At 40.7% G+C, this 15087-nt stretch overlaps 1 protein-coding gene and 1 long non-coding RNA gene across 2 annotated transcripts; one reads left to right on the top strand and one right to left on the bottom strand.

The window, feature by feature from the left end:
• Nucleotides 1-271: 271 nt before the first annotated feature.
• cdk5r2.S (cyclin-dependent kinase 5, regulatory subunit 2 (p39) S homeolog) lies at nucleotides 272-2981 on the bottom strand. The gene is given in 1 exon segment (NM_001095906.1): nucleotides 272-2981. A coding segment is annotated over 1 exon segment (963 nt). The 5' UTR covers nucleotides 2553-2981; the 3' UTR covers nucleotides 272-1589.
• Nucleotides 2982-3962: 981 nt separating this feature from the next.
• Nucleotides 3963-11253, top strand: LOC108702935. The gene is made up of 3 exons (XR_001933399.2): nucleotides 3963-4180; nucleotides 10680-10735; nucleotides 10914-11253. It is a non-coding gene; the product is annotated as an uncharacterized LOC108702935 (long non-coding RNA).
• The last annotated feature ends 3834 nt before the right edge of the window (nucleotides 11254-15087 follow it).

The raw sequence follows: 15087 nt of genomic DNA on the forward strand, positions 1-15087 counted from the left end.
ATGCAGGGCAAATTATATATATATATATATATATATATATATATATATATATATATATATATATATTATGTCTGCGTCGCAGTCAATATAATAGAAAACAGGAGGCACTGCAATGCTGTATCGCCATTAAGATTCCATAACAGGCGTCATAAAGAAAATCGAGATATCCCCCCGCCCCAAATCTAATGCATACCATCCCACATTAATGAGGCCCTGGAAGGTGCATTTAATACATCACTTCAGTAGGGAGAATAAGAAAAACACAATATACTCCAAGAGATTCATAATCACTTTTATGAGATTTTTTTCTTAAATATACAATATAAAACAATACGGTTTTTGTACATTTGAACACTGTTGGCACATTGAACAGCTTCATTGTCAGACAATATTGCAACACTGTGTGTATTCCATTCCAGTTACATTCATATATACTATGAGGCTATGTCTGCAATGTAATGTTGAATAGCGAAGTACCAAGGACCATTCCCTTGGTTAGTTCCTTCAGAGACAAGGAAACAAAACAACCTTTAGCACAGGGTTTAACAGCCAAGGGTTGATTAAGCTCAAGGGTGCTAGCTGATGTTGTACTACGACTCCCATCATCCTCTGATAAATATAGTGCATATAGCAAACAAAAGCTTACTGCTAGACAGAACTGCAGAGACAAATAGGTCATGAAATGAAATGTTACCTTGTAACAAAAGCAAAACAATATGCAAATACCCAACATACCTGTCTAGAAAAATACAAAAAGTCCCCATACCCCCTATGTACTGTGATTCACAGTCGCACAAAGATTGTCCCTAAATAATACATATTTTTTTATGGCCCCCATATCTTAAGCTTTACAATTAAACCATTACCTATTCACACACATTAGTTAAAGGATATTGAGTGCACAGTGAGTATAGTGCTGCCCCTTTTTTAAGGGGGTGTTAAATATTTCATAACTGACACTAATATCAGAATGGAAAGTGCCTGGTGTAGCAAAGATGAGAAGGTTAACATTCTAGAGAGTGGCAAAGGGGTGATTGCAAATGATTTAATAACAAGCCCAATGATAACAGTGATGCCCCCCCCAACAGAAAAAAGTCACCAATGTCCACCCAGAATTATGCAAAATGGAGGATGATACAGAGGAGCTAAATGATTGCAGTATGTTACTAGTGTCAGTTGCAAATGAAAAACAATGGTGATGGGTTGTTTTAACTCAGGGGACGACAACAGTCTTTGCCTGCCTATGGATGATGAGAGTTATAGTTCAACACTGCAGGAAAGAGGTCTGCATTTTAACCCACTCTCACCAGCAAAATCTGTAAATTGCTGCAGTCTCTATTCTAATAAACATTTTAATGGTCTGAAGCACCCAAAAAACAGGCTGCCAAATGGCAGCTCAAAAGCAATCAGTGTCTGAAGAGCAATACAACCGTTATTTTAAGTGTCTGTCTCCATTAGCAGCCTGTTGAACTGAACTTGGCTCCATTCTACAAGTTGATCATAGATAGATACGTATTTGTTGTTTTGTGTTCTTGAATTGTCCTCAAACTGTTTCTACCCACCCAGCCACCCAACCCCATACCTCCACCCTAACGATCTAAGTTTATAGTCCATTGACCTTTGGATTCTCTGGTCTCTCCTTCATTCTTCAAGTCTTGGAAAACCTGTGTAAAGAAATGGGGGTCAGAGTTGATCTGCAGCATTTTGGCACTCATACGATCAATGATGCTCAGGCAGCGTTGCCAGAAGACTTCTTTATCTGTCTCCACCAAAAAGGGCTTCAAGGGATATGAGATTTCATTCCCCATATAGGAATAGGCCAAGTAAAGGCAAGTGAGAAAGCAAGCCTGGAGCTCAAATTCAGTAGCCAGTTCATCCCCAATGGCCTCTCGGCAAAGAAGGTAGACGAACACCAGGTTGGCTGGAGTGATGAAGCCTTGGTCTTGCCATCCCTGCAGTAACAAGGCCCGGTCGACGTTACGAAACCACATGGTGAGTTCCCCAGGGCTCAGCTCCTTTAGCCGGTAGCAGCGGCGACATACAAACTCACCCAAGCAACGTAGGAGTTCTCCAGTTGATGCTTGAACTATAACCCTGCGTGGTGAGCATAGAGAGCGACCACTTGCTTGCTTCTGCACTGCCACCAGCTGGTGCTGCATTTTCTGGCCCTCAGAGGAGCCAGGGGGCACCGTCGGTACTGGTACTGGTTTGGGCTCCCTGCGCCCAGGACTGAGCTGAGACTTGCGCAAATTCTCATGGTTCAGCTGCTCCACAGGGTTGTTGTTGGGAAGCAAAGGGCCATTAATGGGCCCTGGATTTGGGTTGATCTTCTTGGCATTCTTCTTTTTGGCAGTAGCTGCCACTAACCTCTTCCAAGTAAGTGCAGAAATAAGAACAGAATGTCTCTTGAGGGTCTTCTCCGATTTGCTGCCTCCATTTTTGCTGTTAGGGATGGCTGAGTATCCACCTCCTACGCCAGGCGCCTCTGGCTTTTTCTCATCCAAAGGCCCGGCCTTCCCAGATGATGGGGACAGAGACAGGACTGTGCCCATGATGGTGGCAAGAAAGGAGCTCTGAGTGGTGCCTGTGTCTCTGGAGGGTTTATTTTACGCTTTAAAAGTAGTGCCTTCAACAGCTTAGAAAAACCTTAGTTATGTGAAGGGGGTGATGCCTATGTATAAGTTTGGGTGCCAGACAGCTTCTGTATAATGTCCAGATGTAGGTAGACACAGAAAGTGTTGCACTTACAGTATATTCCTTGCTGCAAGTTCCAGTCTTTGTTTTCTGATAAAGCAACCCCTCGTTATTACCTGCGTTAAATGACTGCGTCAGACAGTTCACTATGCGCAAGACGTACGAAGGAATCGATGTATGTTGAGCAGGTCGGTGTGCAGGATGCAGCGCCTGGCAGATCCCGTTGAATAGGGCGTAGAGCTGCTCCCTGCAGCCGCGAGAGACGAGCTAAGCGCACCTGCTAAACAACCTGCTAAACAGCCACCTCTCTGGCAGCCGCGTGCGCTCTGCAGCATCCAGCACTGACTGCTCTGCGCTCTGGGACGAAAGGAGGGCGCAGGCTCAGCGATCACCCAATCGCATCTCACTAAGGTTGAGAGTGGCACTAAGCGTAGCCAATTAGGAGCGGGATATTTGGGGAGGTGGTGAAGGAGAAGCTGCTGTTGATTTGCTTGTGGGTGTGGGACTGCAATAGAGTCATTGTAAGGAAGGATTCTGCCCCCCACCCATACATGTACCTTGGCTTATTGCAGGAAAATCAGGAGGCACATGTATAATACAGTACCCTTGCTGATTTGGGTTCGGCGCAGTCTACGTGCGATTGCCATCAACTAAACGAGTAACCCTATTTATGTATGACATTGTGCTATTAAATAAATGTTAGCGTCCTGCACGATTGAATTTCCCAGCAGCTAGTTACAAAGACTAGCAGGGAATACTGGGGCCTGTAGTACAGAAATAGCTTGAGGTGGAGAGTTTGGTGAGCACAGGTGCAGTTGGGGCACGGCTTGTATTATTTGCAGTCTTATCCTTTTGTGTGCTGTCTGCCATATTACTGACATGTTTATTAAACGAACCAGACTTCCCCTTTAAAGGGGTTGTTCACCTTTGAGTTAACTTTTAGTTTAGCTTTTAGCTTTTTATTCAGAAGCTCTCCAGTTTACAATTTCAGCCATCTGGTTGCTAGGGTCCAAATTACCATAGCAACAATGCACTGATTTCAATATTAGACTGGAATATGAATAGGAGAGGCCTGAATGGAAAGATGAGTAATACAAAGTCGGTGACCCCCCCATTTGAAAACTCTATAAAGAGTCAGAAGAAGAAGCATATAATTAAAAAAACTATGAAAAATTAATAATGAAGACCAATTGAAAATTGGCCATTCTGTAACATAAAAGTTAACTTGAAGGTGAACCACCCCTTTAATGCATGCCCTATGCCAGGGTGGGAGCTTTATTCCATTTACCTTCACCTGTCTAGGGAGTGGCTGGAAACAATCAGTGGATTATATTGATTTCATGAAACTGGGCAGTTGTTTGCAAAATGTATGAAGTATTAACACCTCCTCCCTCCAACTGCTGCCCAGACCATCAGTAATAGGCACAAGAGCTTCTCTGAATGCAAAATAGAAGAGAGGGAGCAGCACACAAACAGGACCATGAAGGTGAGAGGAGGTGGAGGTCAATATCTTTACCCTGTGTTGAAAAATGCATGTGTAAGTTAAGTCCTAGGCATTACTTGCCAGATGTAGCTGACTAAAAACAGATTTTGTTCCTCCATGCAGACACTGTCATTTGCAGTCCATGTGCCCCCCCCATAGGAAAACATTTGCACAAACCTATTGAGCATTTAGAATGACTATATATTGACATTTGGAAAGTTGGATTTTTTTTTCATTAAAGGGGTGGTTCACCTTTGAAATAACTTTTAGTATCATGTAGAGAATGATATCCTGAGACAATTTGCAATTGGCTTTCATTTTTTATCATTTGTGGTTTTTGAGTTATTTAGCTTTTTATTCAGCAACTCTTCAATTTGCATTTTAAGCAACCTGGTTGCTAGGGAGCAAATTCCCCTAGCAACCATGCTTACAATGCATTTGCTTTTTGGTAGGGGTCAGTGACGCCCATTTGAAAGCTGCAAGGAGTCAGAAGAAAAAGGCAAATAACTATAAAAATAAATAATGAAAACCGTTCTATAACATACTAAAAGTTGCCTTAAAAGTGAACCACCCCTTTAAGTAAAATTGTTATTTAAGGGTTTATATCCCCCTTGAATGTTTTAATTTAGTCCAGTGCATTCGCCCTTCTCACAGTGACCTTTACCTTCCGGAGGGATAATGGTGAGTGTATTAAGTGTTGATTCAGTTCGTAGAATCCTGTTTTTAAACCTCTTAATCACGTAATAAGCTCCAAAATAACAATCTCACAAGTGAGTGTAATCACTGCTTAAAGCACTTGGTACTGACTCCTCTTACTCAGTGTGCAGGTAATTAGTAGCCTGCCATAAATAGGGTGCAGATAGGGTGTATTTCTGTTATTTAACCTGGCAGCAGCTGGGGTGCATTGCGTCAGTTCCATGTATAGCACTGGGACAAAATCTGTAACTTCCAAAGGGAGGGTGGTGTATAGAGCTGCTGATTATGTACTATATGGCTGCAACTAAATTAACTGCTAATTAGCTATGTTTTTGCGACGAACGCAAGTTGAGATGCAACATGCTGCAGTACAGCTCTATTGGAAAAAATGTAATGCGTCTATTCTTGCGCTCCCCTGCGGCTGAACGCAGAAAAACAGAATGCAGGGGAGTGCAGGTAAAAATGCTCGTCAGTAAGAGACCTAAGAATCCACAATCTCCAAGAGCAAAAGCAAAAGCAACATGAATTAGTAACCCGAATCTTGTGGTAGTCCAGGTGCCAATGCCTCAAATCCATAGCCAGGGAAGAAGTTGCAAACTTTGATCTGTAAAAAGATTGCTTATAAATTGAAATCCTTTATTCCATTCAGTGTCGGACTGGGGGGGGGACACGGGGCCCACCAATGCTGCCACCTCAAAGGCCCCCCACATACCTCAGTCCATTCAACACCCCCCCCCCTCGCTAACCTTTTTTAGGCGGCTCTAATTTTGATGTGGAATAAAGGATTTTTATCTTTGTCTTGTGTGGAAACCTTTTACAAATCAATTCTTAATGCAAGAGGCTGCTATTTTTATTTGATGCTTTATAGCAGAAATAGAGAGTAGGTTTATAGATTACTACTTGCAGTACTACTTTTCACCACTGTTGGCCACCAGTTAGCTCTCCCTACCTTTGTGTGGAACAATACAGTGCCACAATGCTGATGTTTGGGACGGCATCATAAGACCCCTCTGATAGCTTTACAAGATGTCAGAGTTTTGCTATCAATAGTTTCATTGCAGTTGACCAATTAGAAGCTATTGCTAAATGGTTCCCTGTTTGTATGCTGGATTGAACAAGGTACACATGTCTTACATGCAAAAGTTCAACTTTTGTTGGTCCTACAAAGAGGCATGAGGAGCCTCCACCAATGGAAAGGCACTCCCACAAAGCGCCCGCCTTGCTATTGTCTAAATCCAGTGGCAGACATGGCTTGGCCAACTGTACTGCCCATTTACCACCTCTGTAGGAGTGTGGGAGTATGCCTAGGACAGTGCTGGACATTAATCCATTCCTGCTCACAGCTTTTGCTATTGGTAAGAATGCCCATAACCTGACTGTCCTTAGCAAAGGGTGAGTAAGGTTCTGCCAGCCTTAAAGGGGAAATAACCACTCCCATGCTTTAATACAACTCATCCCCATACCTTCCAGGCAAATGCTCCACAGCACTGAAAGGCAAATAGCAAGTAACATGTCTAGTGTACATGCTCTCGGACAATGATCTGTGGTATCGGCAGGGCAGTTATCACAAGTCTCTTTGATGGGGTCAATGTAACGAGTGGCTTTTACGCCACAAAAAACTCCACATTTGGTATTAGCCTATTTGCTGAAAAATTATAGGGGCATTCAGAGGAGAGATGCCAAATATCTTGTGGTTACTGCTATAATCACAGTGTGGGAGTTCATTGTGTTGGCATCTTCAATTACTTTTCGGGCAATAGTAGTTTTGTCATTGGTTGGTCAGAGATGGGCAGCTTGAGTTTTCTCAGCTGTTGTTGAATTTGTGTTATTGCTTTAGGGCTACAGCTACTGCATTAGAACTTTTGCCGCTTACCTCCATTTTTAGATGCATTATTATGGTGACGACAATGTAAATCCCCAATGAGAGTTCGATAAATAAGCACCTTCCATATATATCTCTGCCATGTACCTGGAGAGGTCAGTATGTCCCAGTGAGGCATTTTACATTTGAGAATAAAGTACAGTTGTTGGAAAGTATAATACCCTGTGGCAAGGACTTGTTTATTTTCCCAAAAGTGTATGAAAAGGACATAATACCAACTAAGTGCTGCATTCAGGGCTAGAACTAGGGTAGGCAGAAGAGGTACCTGAGTGGGGAGCGCAGGGCAGGTACCTGTTAAAGTATGTTCTGCCTTAGTCCTGGTCCTTGTTCGCTACCTCTGTCTCTCTCCTTCCCCTTTGTCACTCTCCCCTCTGTTACTCTCAACTCCACTTTGTAGCTCTCCCCCCCCATGTCCTCCCCTATGCCAAAAAACAAAGAAGGATTGGTACACAGGCATTCAATTTGCAGTGTTACCTGCTCGTTTATTGTGTGGACTGCAACGTTTCGGGGTCACGCCCCTTTGTCAAGCATGTGGAAACCGTAGTGCAGACATTAGAAATAGAGTGATCAATTAACAAATTAGCATATATAATTATTAAAATCTTCAAATTACACAATATGTAAAGTGCATTAAATTCTCAACTCCCTCGGTGAAGATTAGTGTCCATAGTGTCCATGGTGATGAAAATCCATAATCCGTTTAAAAATCCGTTTTTAAAAATTTCCAAAATAATCCAGTGTATTAAAACATCCTAAAATAAAAACATTCTTTATAATAAATGACATACAAATTTTCTTAAAAAGCTTTTTCTTTAACCGACCGAAGTAACCACTAATAGGCAACAAAATATCAAATCTTTCTGTCCCTAATCAGATTACATTAGCAACATTTAGCAACATTAAAGGCTACAAAATATCTACTCCCTTACCATTGAAGGAAGGGAAATTTTTCTGTCCCTGGGTAGATATCAAGCTGTTTTCTTATCTGTTAAAAAAGAAAAGAAATATATAACCACAGAATTAGATACTACTTCTTAATTTAGATACTACTTCATAAATAACAGGACAAATTATACTCCTCATTTAGGCCTTTAGGATTTTTTGTTTGGAGTAGCCAGATCCAAAAACATTCTCTCTGGAGTAATTCACATTTTATATCACTACCCTGTCGTGCCTTTACTTTCTCCAATATCTGCCAACGTATCTGGGATACCCGATGTCCCTGTGTATAGAAATTTCGGGCTAATAAAGTTTCCTTTCTCACTTTCTCTTGCCTTGTATTACCTATAGGGACCAGCATTGGAACAGATGGTATTTCTATACACGGGGACATCGGGTATCCCAGATACGTTGGCAGATATTGGAGAAAGTAAAGGCACGACGGGGTAGTGATATAAAATGTGAATTACTGCAGAGAGAATGTTTTTGGATCTGGCTACTCCAAACAAAAAATCCTAAGGGCCTAAATGAGGAGTATAAGACGAAACGGAGGACCAGAAGGGGGAAACGTAAACCCAGGTGCCAGCCAGCCATACAAGCGCAAGAAGCAACAGCGCAATATATTTAACTTATCTGACTATGATTTGTCACATACTGAACTGGCTGTTCTAGGCAAAGGTTTGGGGTTTATTCCTTCGTTTACATCCCCGGATTTTCCAATTAATGTGGACATATTTAGATTTACAAGAGCATTAAAATTGAAGATATATTTTTCGGAACAGCAAAATGCTAATTTGAAGGATTCGACTCTGACTAATCTAAAAATTAAATTAGGATCTAAGTCTAAGTTTGTTCCTCCTGGGAATTTTCCCAGTATTGAAGCCTTTGAATCTGTTGTTTCAGCTGAGATAAATAAAATGCAGCATAATCACTCTAAGCATAAATGCACTAATATGTCCATAGGTGAGAGAGCCGCTTTAAAATCTTTAAAGGAGAACACTTCTGTTACCATCACTAGGGCCGATAAGGGTGGTGGGATAGTAGTGTTGAATACTGTGGATTATAATATCGAGGCAGAACGCCAATTAATGAATGCCCTCCATTACAAAAAATTGCCTAATGACCCTACCTTTAAATACAGAAATGAGATTTAAATCTTTTTGCATGCTGCAGTGTTGGAGGGAATAATTACTGATGAACTGTGTCAGCTACTTATTACGGCACACCCTAAGGCCCCCCATGTATATTTTCTTCCGAAGATACATAAGCAATTGACTAGACCCCCGGGGCGACCGATCGTTTCCAATATAGGATCAATTTGGCAACCGTTGGCAATGTACATTGATACGCATCTCCAAGAAATCTTACCCACTTTAAAACCACGTCTGAATGATACTGCTGAATTTTTGAACAGGCTGGATAACATCAACATTCCCTCTGGACAATTTCTTTTGTGTTCTCTGGACGTTAAGGATCTTTTCACTTCAATTCCACACCATGAAGGAATTGAATGTATTCGTACATATCTGGGACAAGGGTCCTTACCCAATTATATGGTCAATTTTGTATGTGAATTACTTGATTTTGTTTTACAGAAAAATTATTTCCAGTTCAAAGAGGATTATTTTTTACAGTTACAAGGCTGTGCCATGGGTGCCAACATGGCACCTGCCTATGCCAATGTCTTTATGGATTATTTTGAGAAGAATTTCATCTTTGCTAATAATCACTTTTCCTCTTTTATCCAGGCATACATGCGTTATGTCGATGATACGTTTTTCTTGTGGACTGGGACTAAGGCAGAACTTGACGAGTTCCTTATATATTTAAATGGGGTACACTCAACCATTAAGTTTACCATGGAAGCTAGTTCTTCTGTTATACATTTTTTAGATGTTAATATGATGGTTGAAGGTACTACATTTATCACTTCGTTATATACCAAACCCACTGATGTAAATAATCTACTTAGACCCACATCATATCACCCTCCAGGGTTGTGTAGTGGCCTTCCAAAGAGTGTTAACACGTGTGAGACGTATCACTTCTACTGAGGAACTATACGAAAAGGAGTCTAGGGAGATGTGTAATAAATTCATTGAAAAAGGATATGAGAGTAATAACCTAGAAATTACTAGAAAGAGTGTAGGAGATATCCCAAGGAAAGAGTTGCTGAAGAAAAAGACTATTAAGTGTACTAGGCCATCTAGAATCCCATTCGTATCTACGTATGATAGCAACTCTAAGGCTATTCGTAAAGTTATACTGAAATACTGGGCCATCGTGAGTGGTGACCCTAAATATGGTCACTTGTTTCAAACACCCCCGCTTTTTTCATATAGAAGGGGTAAGAACATAGGTGAATTGATTAAAACCAAACAAAGCTATGGGTTTGGTGAACAAGGCCTAATGGGGACCAAGTCTAATGGTACATTTCCCTGCAGGAATTGTGGCCATTGTACTGGGATAATTCCAGGTAACATGGTCACACATCCGCATAAAGGCTCTAAGCACACCACTAAAGGGTTCTTCACATGTGGTACAAATTCTGTTGTTTATTGTATTAAATGCCCATGTGGCTTGGCGTACGTTGGCCAAACGTCCAGATCTATTAAAGTAAGATTAAATGAACACAAGTCCAATATACGCAACTACAAACCATCTGTTCCAATGGTGGTCCCTATAGGTAATACAAGGCAAGAGAAAGTGAGAAAGGAAACGTTATTAGCCCGACATTTCTATACACAGGGACATCGGGTATCCCAGATACGTTGGCAGATATTGGAGAAAGTAAAGGCACGACAGGGTAGTGATATAAAATGTGAATTACTCCAGAGAGAATGTTTTTGGATCTGGCTACTCCAAACAAAAAATCCTAAGGGCCTAAATGAGGAGTATAATTTGTCCTGTTATTTATGAAGTAGTATCTAAATTAAGAAGTAGTATCTAATTCTGTGGTTATATATTTCTTTTCTTTTTTAACAGATAAGAAAACAGCTTGATATCTACCCAGGGACAGAAAAATTTCCCTTCCTTCAATGGTAAGGGAGTAGATATTTTGTAGCCTTTAATGTTGCTAAATGTTGCTAATGAAATCTGATTAGGGACAGAAAGATTTGATATTTTGTTGCCTATTAGTGGTTACTTCGGTCGGTTAAAGAAAAAGCTTTTTTAAGAAAATTTGTATGTCATTTATTATAAAGAATGTTTTTATTTTAGGATGTTTTAATACACTGGATTATTTTGGAAATTTTTAAAAACGGATTTTTAAATGGATTATGGATTTTCATCACCATGGACACTATGGACACTAATCTTCACCGAGGGAGTTGAGAATTTAATGCACTTTACATATTGTGTAATTTGAAGATTTTAATAATTATATATGCTAATTTGTTAATTGATCACTCTATTTCTAATGTCTACTACGGTTTCCACATGCTTGACAAAGGGGCGTGACCCCGAAACGTTGCAGTCCACACAATAAATGAGCAGGTAACACTGCAGATTGAATGCCTGTGTGCCGATCCTTCTTTGTTTTCTGCATAAGGGAGGCTGCCGGATCCTCTGGGATTGAGCACCAGGCTAATCTACTGAAGGGTGTGCGTCGGTTCTCTCCATTTTGGTGAGTTAAACTCCCCTATGCCAAGGCACATTTGTTCACATGTTCGAGTTCAGGTGCACGGTAGGGGGAAGCGAGATAGCCGGCCGCAGGGCTGGAACTAGGGGTAGGCAGGCAAGTGCCAGGCACGTACCTCATAAGCCTACCCATACCCCTAGTCCGCCACTAAAAAATGTTAAGTGGGTGCAGCTCTCGTCAAAGCTTGTTGACACAGACCCCTCCGCGTTCATTCGCGCACGGTTGCGGACGTGCGTCCTCGGTTGCGCACGGTTGCGCATCCGCGTCCTCGGTTGCGCACCTGCGTCTTCGTTTGCGCACGGGTTTGGGCGCGAAGTGTACATCTTGGTTGCCTGGTGCGCCCACCAGGCCGGCCGGCTTGCCTAGGGTGCCCTGGGTCGGCCCTGGCTGAATTGAATAACCATATGCCTCATTTGGTAATTACTTCTTGCATTATCTTTCATGCCCTTAAATTAATAGTTTGGAGGGATATCATGGAACCAGGATTTCCATCAGTAATCATGTGGCCCATACTAACCAAGGGGGCCCTCCCAACATGGGCCCCAAATTATTGGTCATCAGTCATCTGGGTGGTTGGCCCTGTAAACAATAATAAGAAGAAAATAGACCCAGTGAAAAAACGTCCCTGTACACATATAGTCATGCCCCAGCCCTGCACCATTAAGAGAAACCCACCCTCCTTCACAACCCCCAAATGTTATTTTGCATCAAATATTTCCCCTCTCCCATGATGGAAATCTGGCATACTTGCATTTTGTAGGCTTATTACTAGCCTAGGTCCTAAACTGCATAGAAACCAATCAGTTATGAGAAAACAAACTGATGGATCTGATTGGTTACTTGAACCGCACTGATGCACTGGGCAAGTTTTCAATGCCACCAAGATGCAGTGTGCCCTAAGTAAAGTGTGATGGTGCAGAAGAGCAGGACTGCCAGTGACTCGGCTGCCCCCCCAGCAAAATACTTTGGACTAATTTTCAAGAACACAGATGTGTGGGAGAAGCAACGCTCATAAAATATTTGTCCCTTGAGCATCTATACTAGGGACAATAAGTCAGTTAATATCCCTATAATACACAAAAGACATGAATATCTTGTAAATTATATCCTTATAAACGGTGAGTTCTGATGTCATCAGTTATAAACGGTGAGTTCTGATGTCATTTCTGTCACATGACTCACTGAAATTTGTGTATTATAATAAATAAAGTACCCCCAGTTGCAAAATATGAGGATATTAGAAGTTACCTTGGAGTTCCATGACCTGTATAAAAACACTCGGCCTTCGGCCTCGTGTTTTTATATGGTCATGAAACTTCTCGGTAACTTATAATATCCTTATATTTTACAAGAGGGGGTACTTTATTCACTATATCTTGTAAAGGCAGTGGGACATGGGTTGATACCATGATGTTCGTTTCCCTCCCCCAAATCCAGCTTGGAGGGTGGGCAAAAAAAGTTTTGGAAGTGTTTCCCATTCATTTCAGTGGGTTGAATAGTAGTTGGATCAAAATGCATCAATCACTTGGGCTAAAACCAAAGTTTTCCACAGTATATTTCCACCATCAGCACATTGCAGAGACATATTAGTTAGGGTATTGTGTTATTTAGTGGGGGTTTGGGTCAAGCGGCATAAAGACTCCTTTAGTTACAATTTTTAAAGCATTTTAAAAATGTTCTTTCACATGGCTGTGAGCACCAATGGGTTAATCCCTGGTCATATGAGAGGCAAAAAATTAAATAGCAGCCAATAAATTTGATTGCTTGCTGGTTGCATTCCAAATGGTTAATGCATTGAGTATGGGGGCACTCTACTTGATACCTTTTGGTTACTTGTATGGACAGTAAGCTACTGTATCTAACTCATATGCAATTTTTCTATGCACCAGAGTGCTTTAAAATATGTTCATTCAGGTTTTTCCCCCAGCTGTGAGTACTTTTAATTGAATTTAAGTGGGCGTCAGGAGGATATTCAAGTGCCTTTAGTGAAGTTAAGCTTCTTTTTCTGAAGGACCTGCTTTTGTGTTGCCACAGTATGTTGCAGTTATCACTGCTCATTTTTCATGCAAGTGTTGCAGTATTCATCAATACAGGTATGGGATCCATTACCTGGAAAACCATTATGCAGAAGGCTCCTAATTACCCTTTTCTCTGTAAATCCAAACTAAGATATTATTAAGCCTTATTGGAAGCAAAACCAGCCTGTTGGGTTTATTTAATGTTTACATGATTTTCTTGTAGACTCAAGGTATGAAAATTCAAATTATCTGTAGATCCATTATCCGTAAAACCCCAGGTCCTGAGCATTCTGGTTAAACGATCCCATATCTGTACTATAGTCTGGACAAATTTTTTTTTTAGGAAACTGGTAATTTGTTTATGCCATCCCTTTTGGGCCATGCAATTCTCATTGGCAATAATTTAAATTGCCACTGGGAAATAATGTGTGGTTTCCTGACAAGGCAACTTTGGGTGACTTCTGAAAACAAAGTTATGTGTATGGTTTTTCCAACGGCGATTTACATCATTGCCAGTGGGAAGGTATTTTCGGGGGATTAGTCTCTCTTGGTAGAGCAGTTTTATTGCGGACAACTAATCTTCCCATGTGCCAATAAGATGGAGAAGAGCTCCGGATTGAAGGATGGGCCTGTAGTACCTGATTCCCTTTCAGATGGTTACAGATTATTGGTTTTCCCTGTGGTTTGCATCTCTGCATCATTATTATTCAGGTGTGAGATCTGTTATCCGTAAACCCATTATCCAGAAAGCTCCACATTGTGGAAAGGCTGTCTCCCATGTACTCCATTATAATCAAATAATCAAATTTTTAGAATAGATTTCCTTTTTAAAAAAAGTAGTTTAGGTATGGAAATTATGGAAAGATACGTTATCCAGAAACCCCCAGGTCCTGACCATTCTGGATAACGGGTCTCATATCTGTCCCATGATACAATTATTCAGTATATGAATACTGTTGCATCCATTATCTCTGTTGCATTTACTTAATAAATTAATACTGAGTGCATCTCTAAATGACCTTATTATAATTTGGTAACTATTCAGTATATTAATACAGTGTATCTCTGTGGTTTATCAATATGGCCAAGTTGTATCTACTCCGTATATTAATGCTGCTCATTCTGTGTTTCATCATTATCAAAATGTTGCACCCAATTAGTATATTAATCCTGTTGCTTCTCTGAAGTGTGATATTTATGGTGTTGTCGCTATTCTGCAAATTAAGTTGTAGATATCCCTGCATCACCAGGTTCTAGCTACTCAGTGGGTTATACTGTGTTTATGCGTAGTCCATCATTTTACCATGTTGCAACTACTCAGTATATTAATATTGTGCATTCTGCAGGTTATCATTACTATAAGTAACTACTCAGTATATTAATGCTAAACATTTTGTAGTACAGGTATGGGATCTGTTCTCCAGAAACCTGTTATCCAGAAAGCTCCAAATTAGGGGAAGGCCATATATCTATATCCAATTTTTGTTCCTTTTTTTAATTTCCTTTTTTCTTTGTAATATTAAAACAGTACCTTGAACTTGATACAAACTAAAATATAATAACTAATAATTGGAAGCAAAACCAGCCTATTGGGTTTATTTCATACTTACATGAACTTCTAGTAGATTTAAGGTCTGAAGATCCAAATTACAGAAAGATCCATTATTCGGAAAACCCCACGTCCCGAGCATTCTGTATAAAAGGTCCTACGCGTACATAATTGATATAATTACTA

Source organism: Xenopus laevis, chromosome 9_10S (genome assembly GCF_017654675.1).
Source record: "Xenopus laevis strain J_2021 chromosome 9_10S, Xenopus_laevis_v10.1, whole genome shotgun sequence".
NCBI classification, from domain to species: Eukaryota; Metazoa; Chordata; class Amphibia; order Anura; family Pipidae; genus Xenopus; species Xenopus laevis.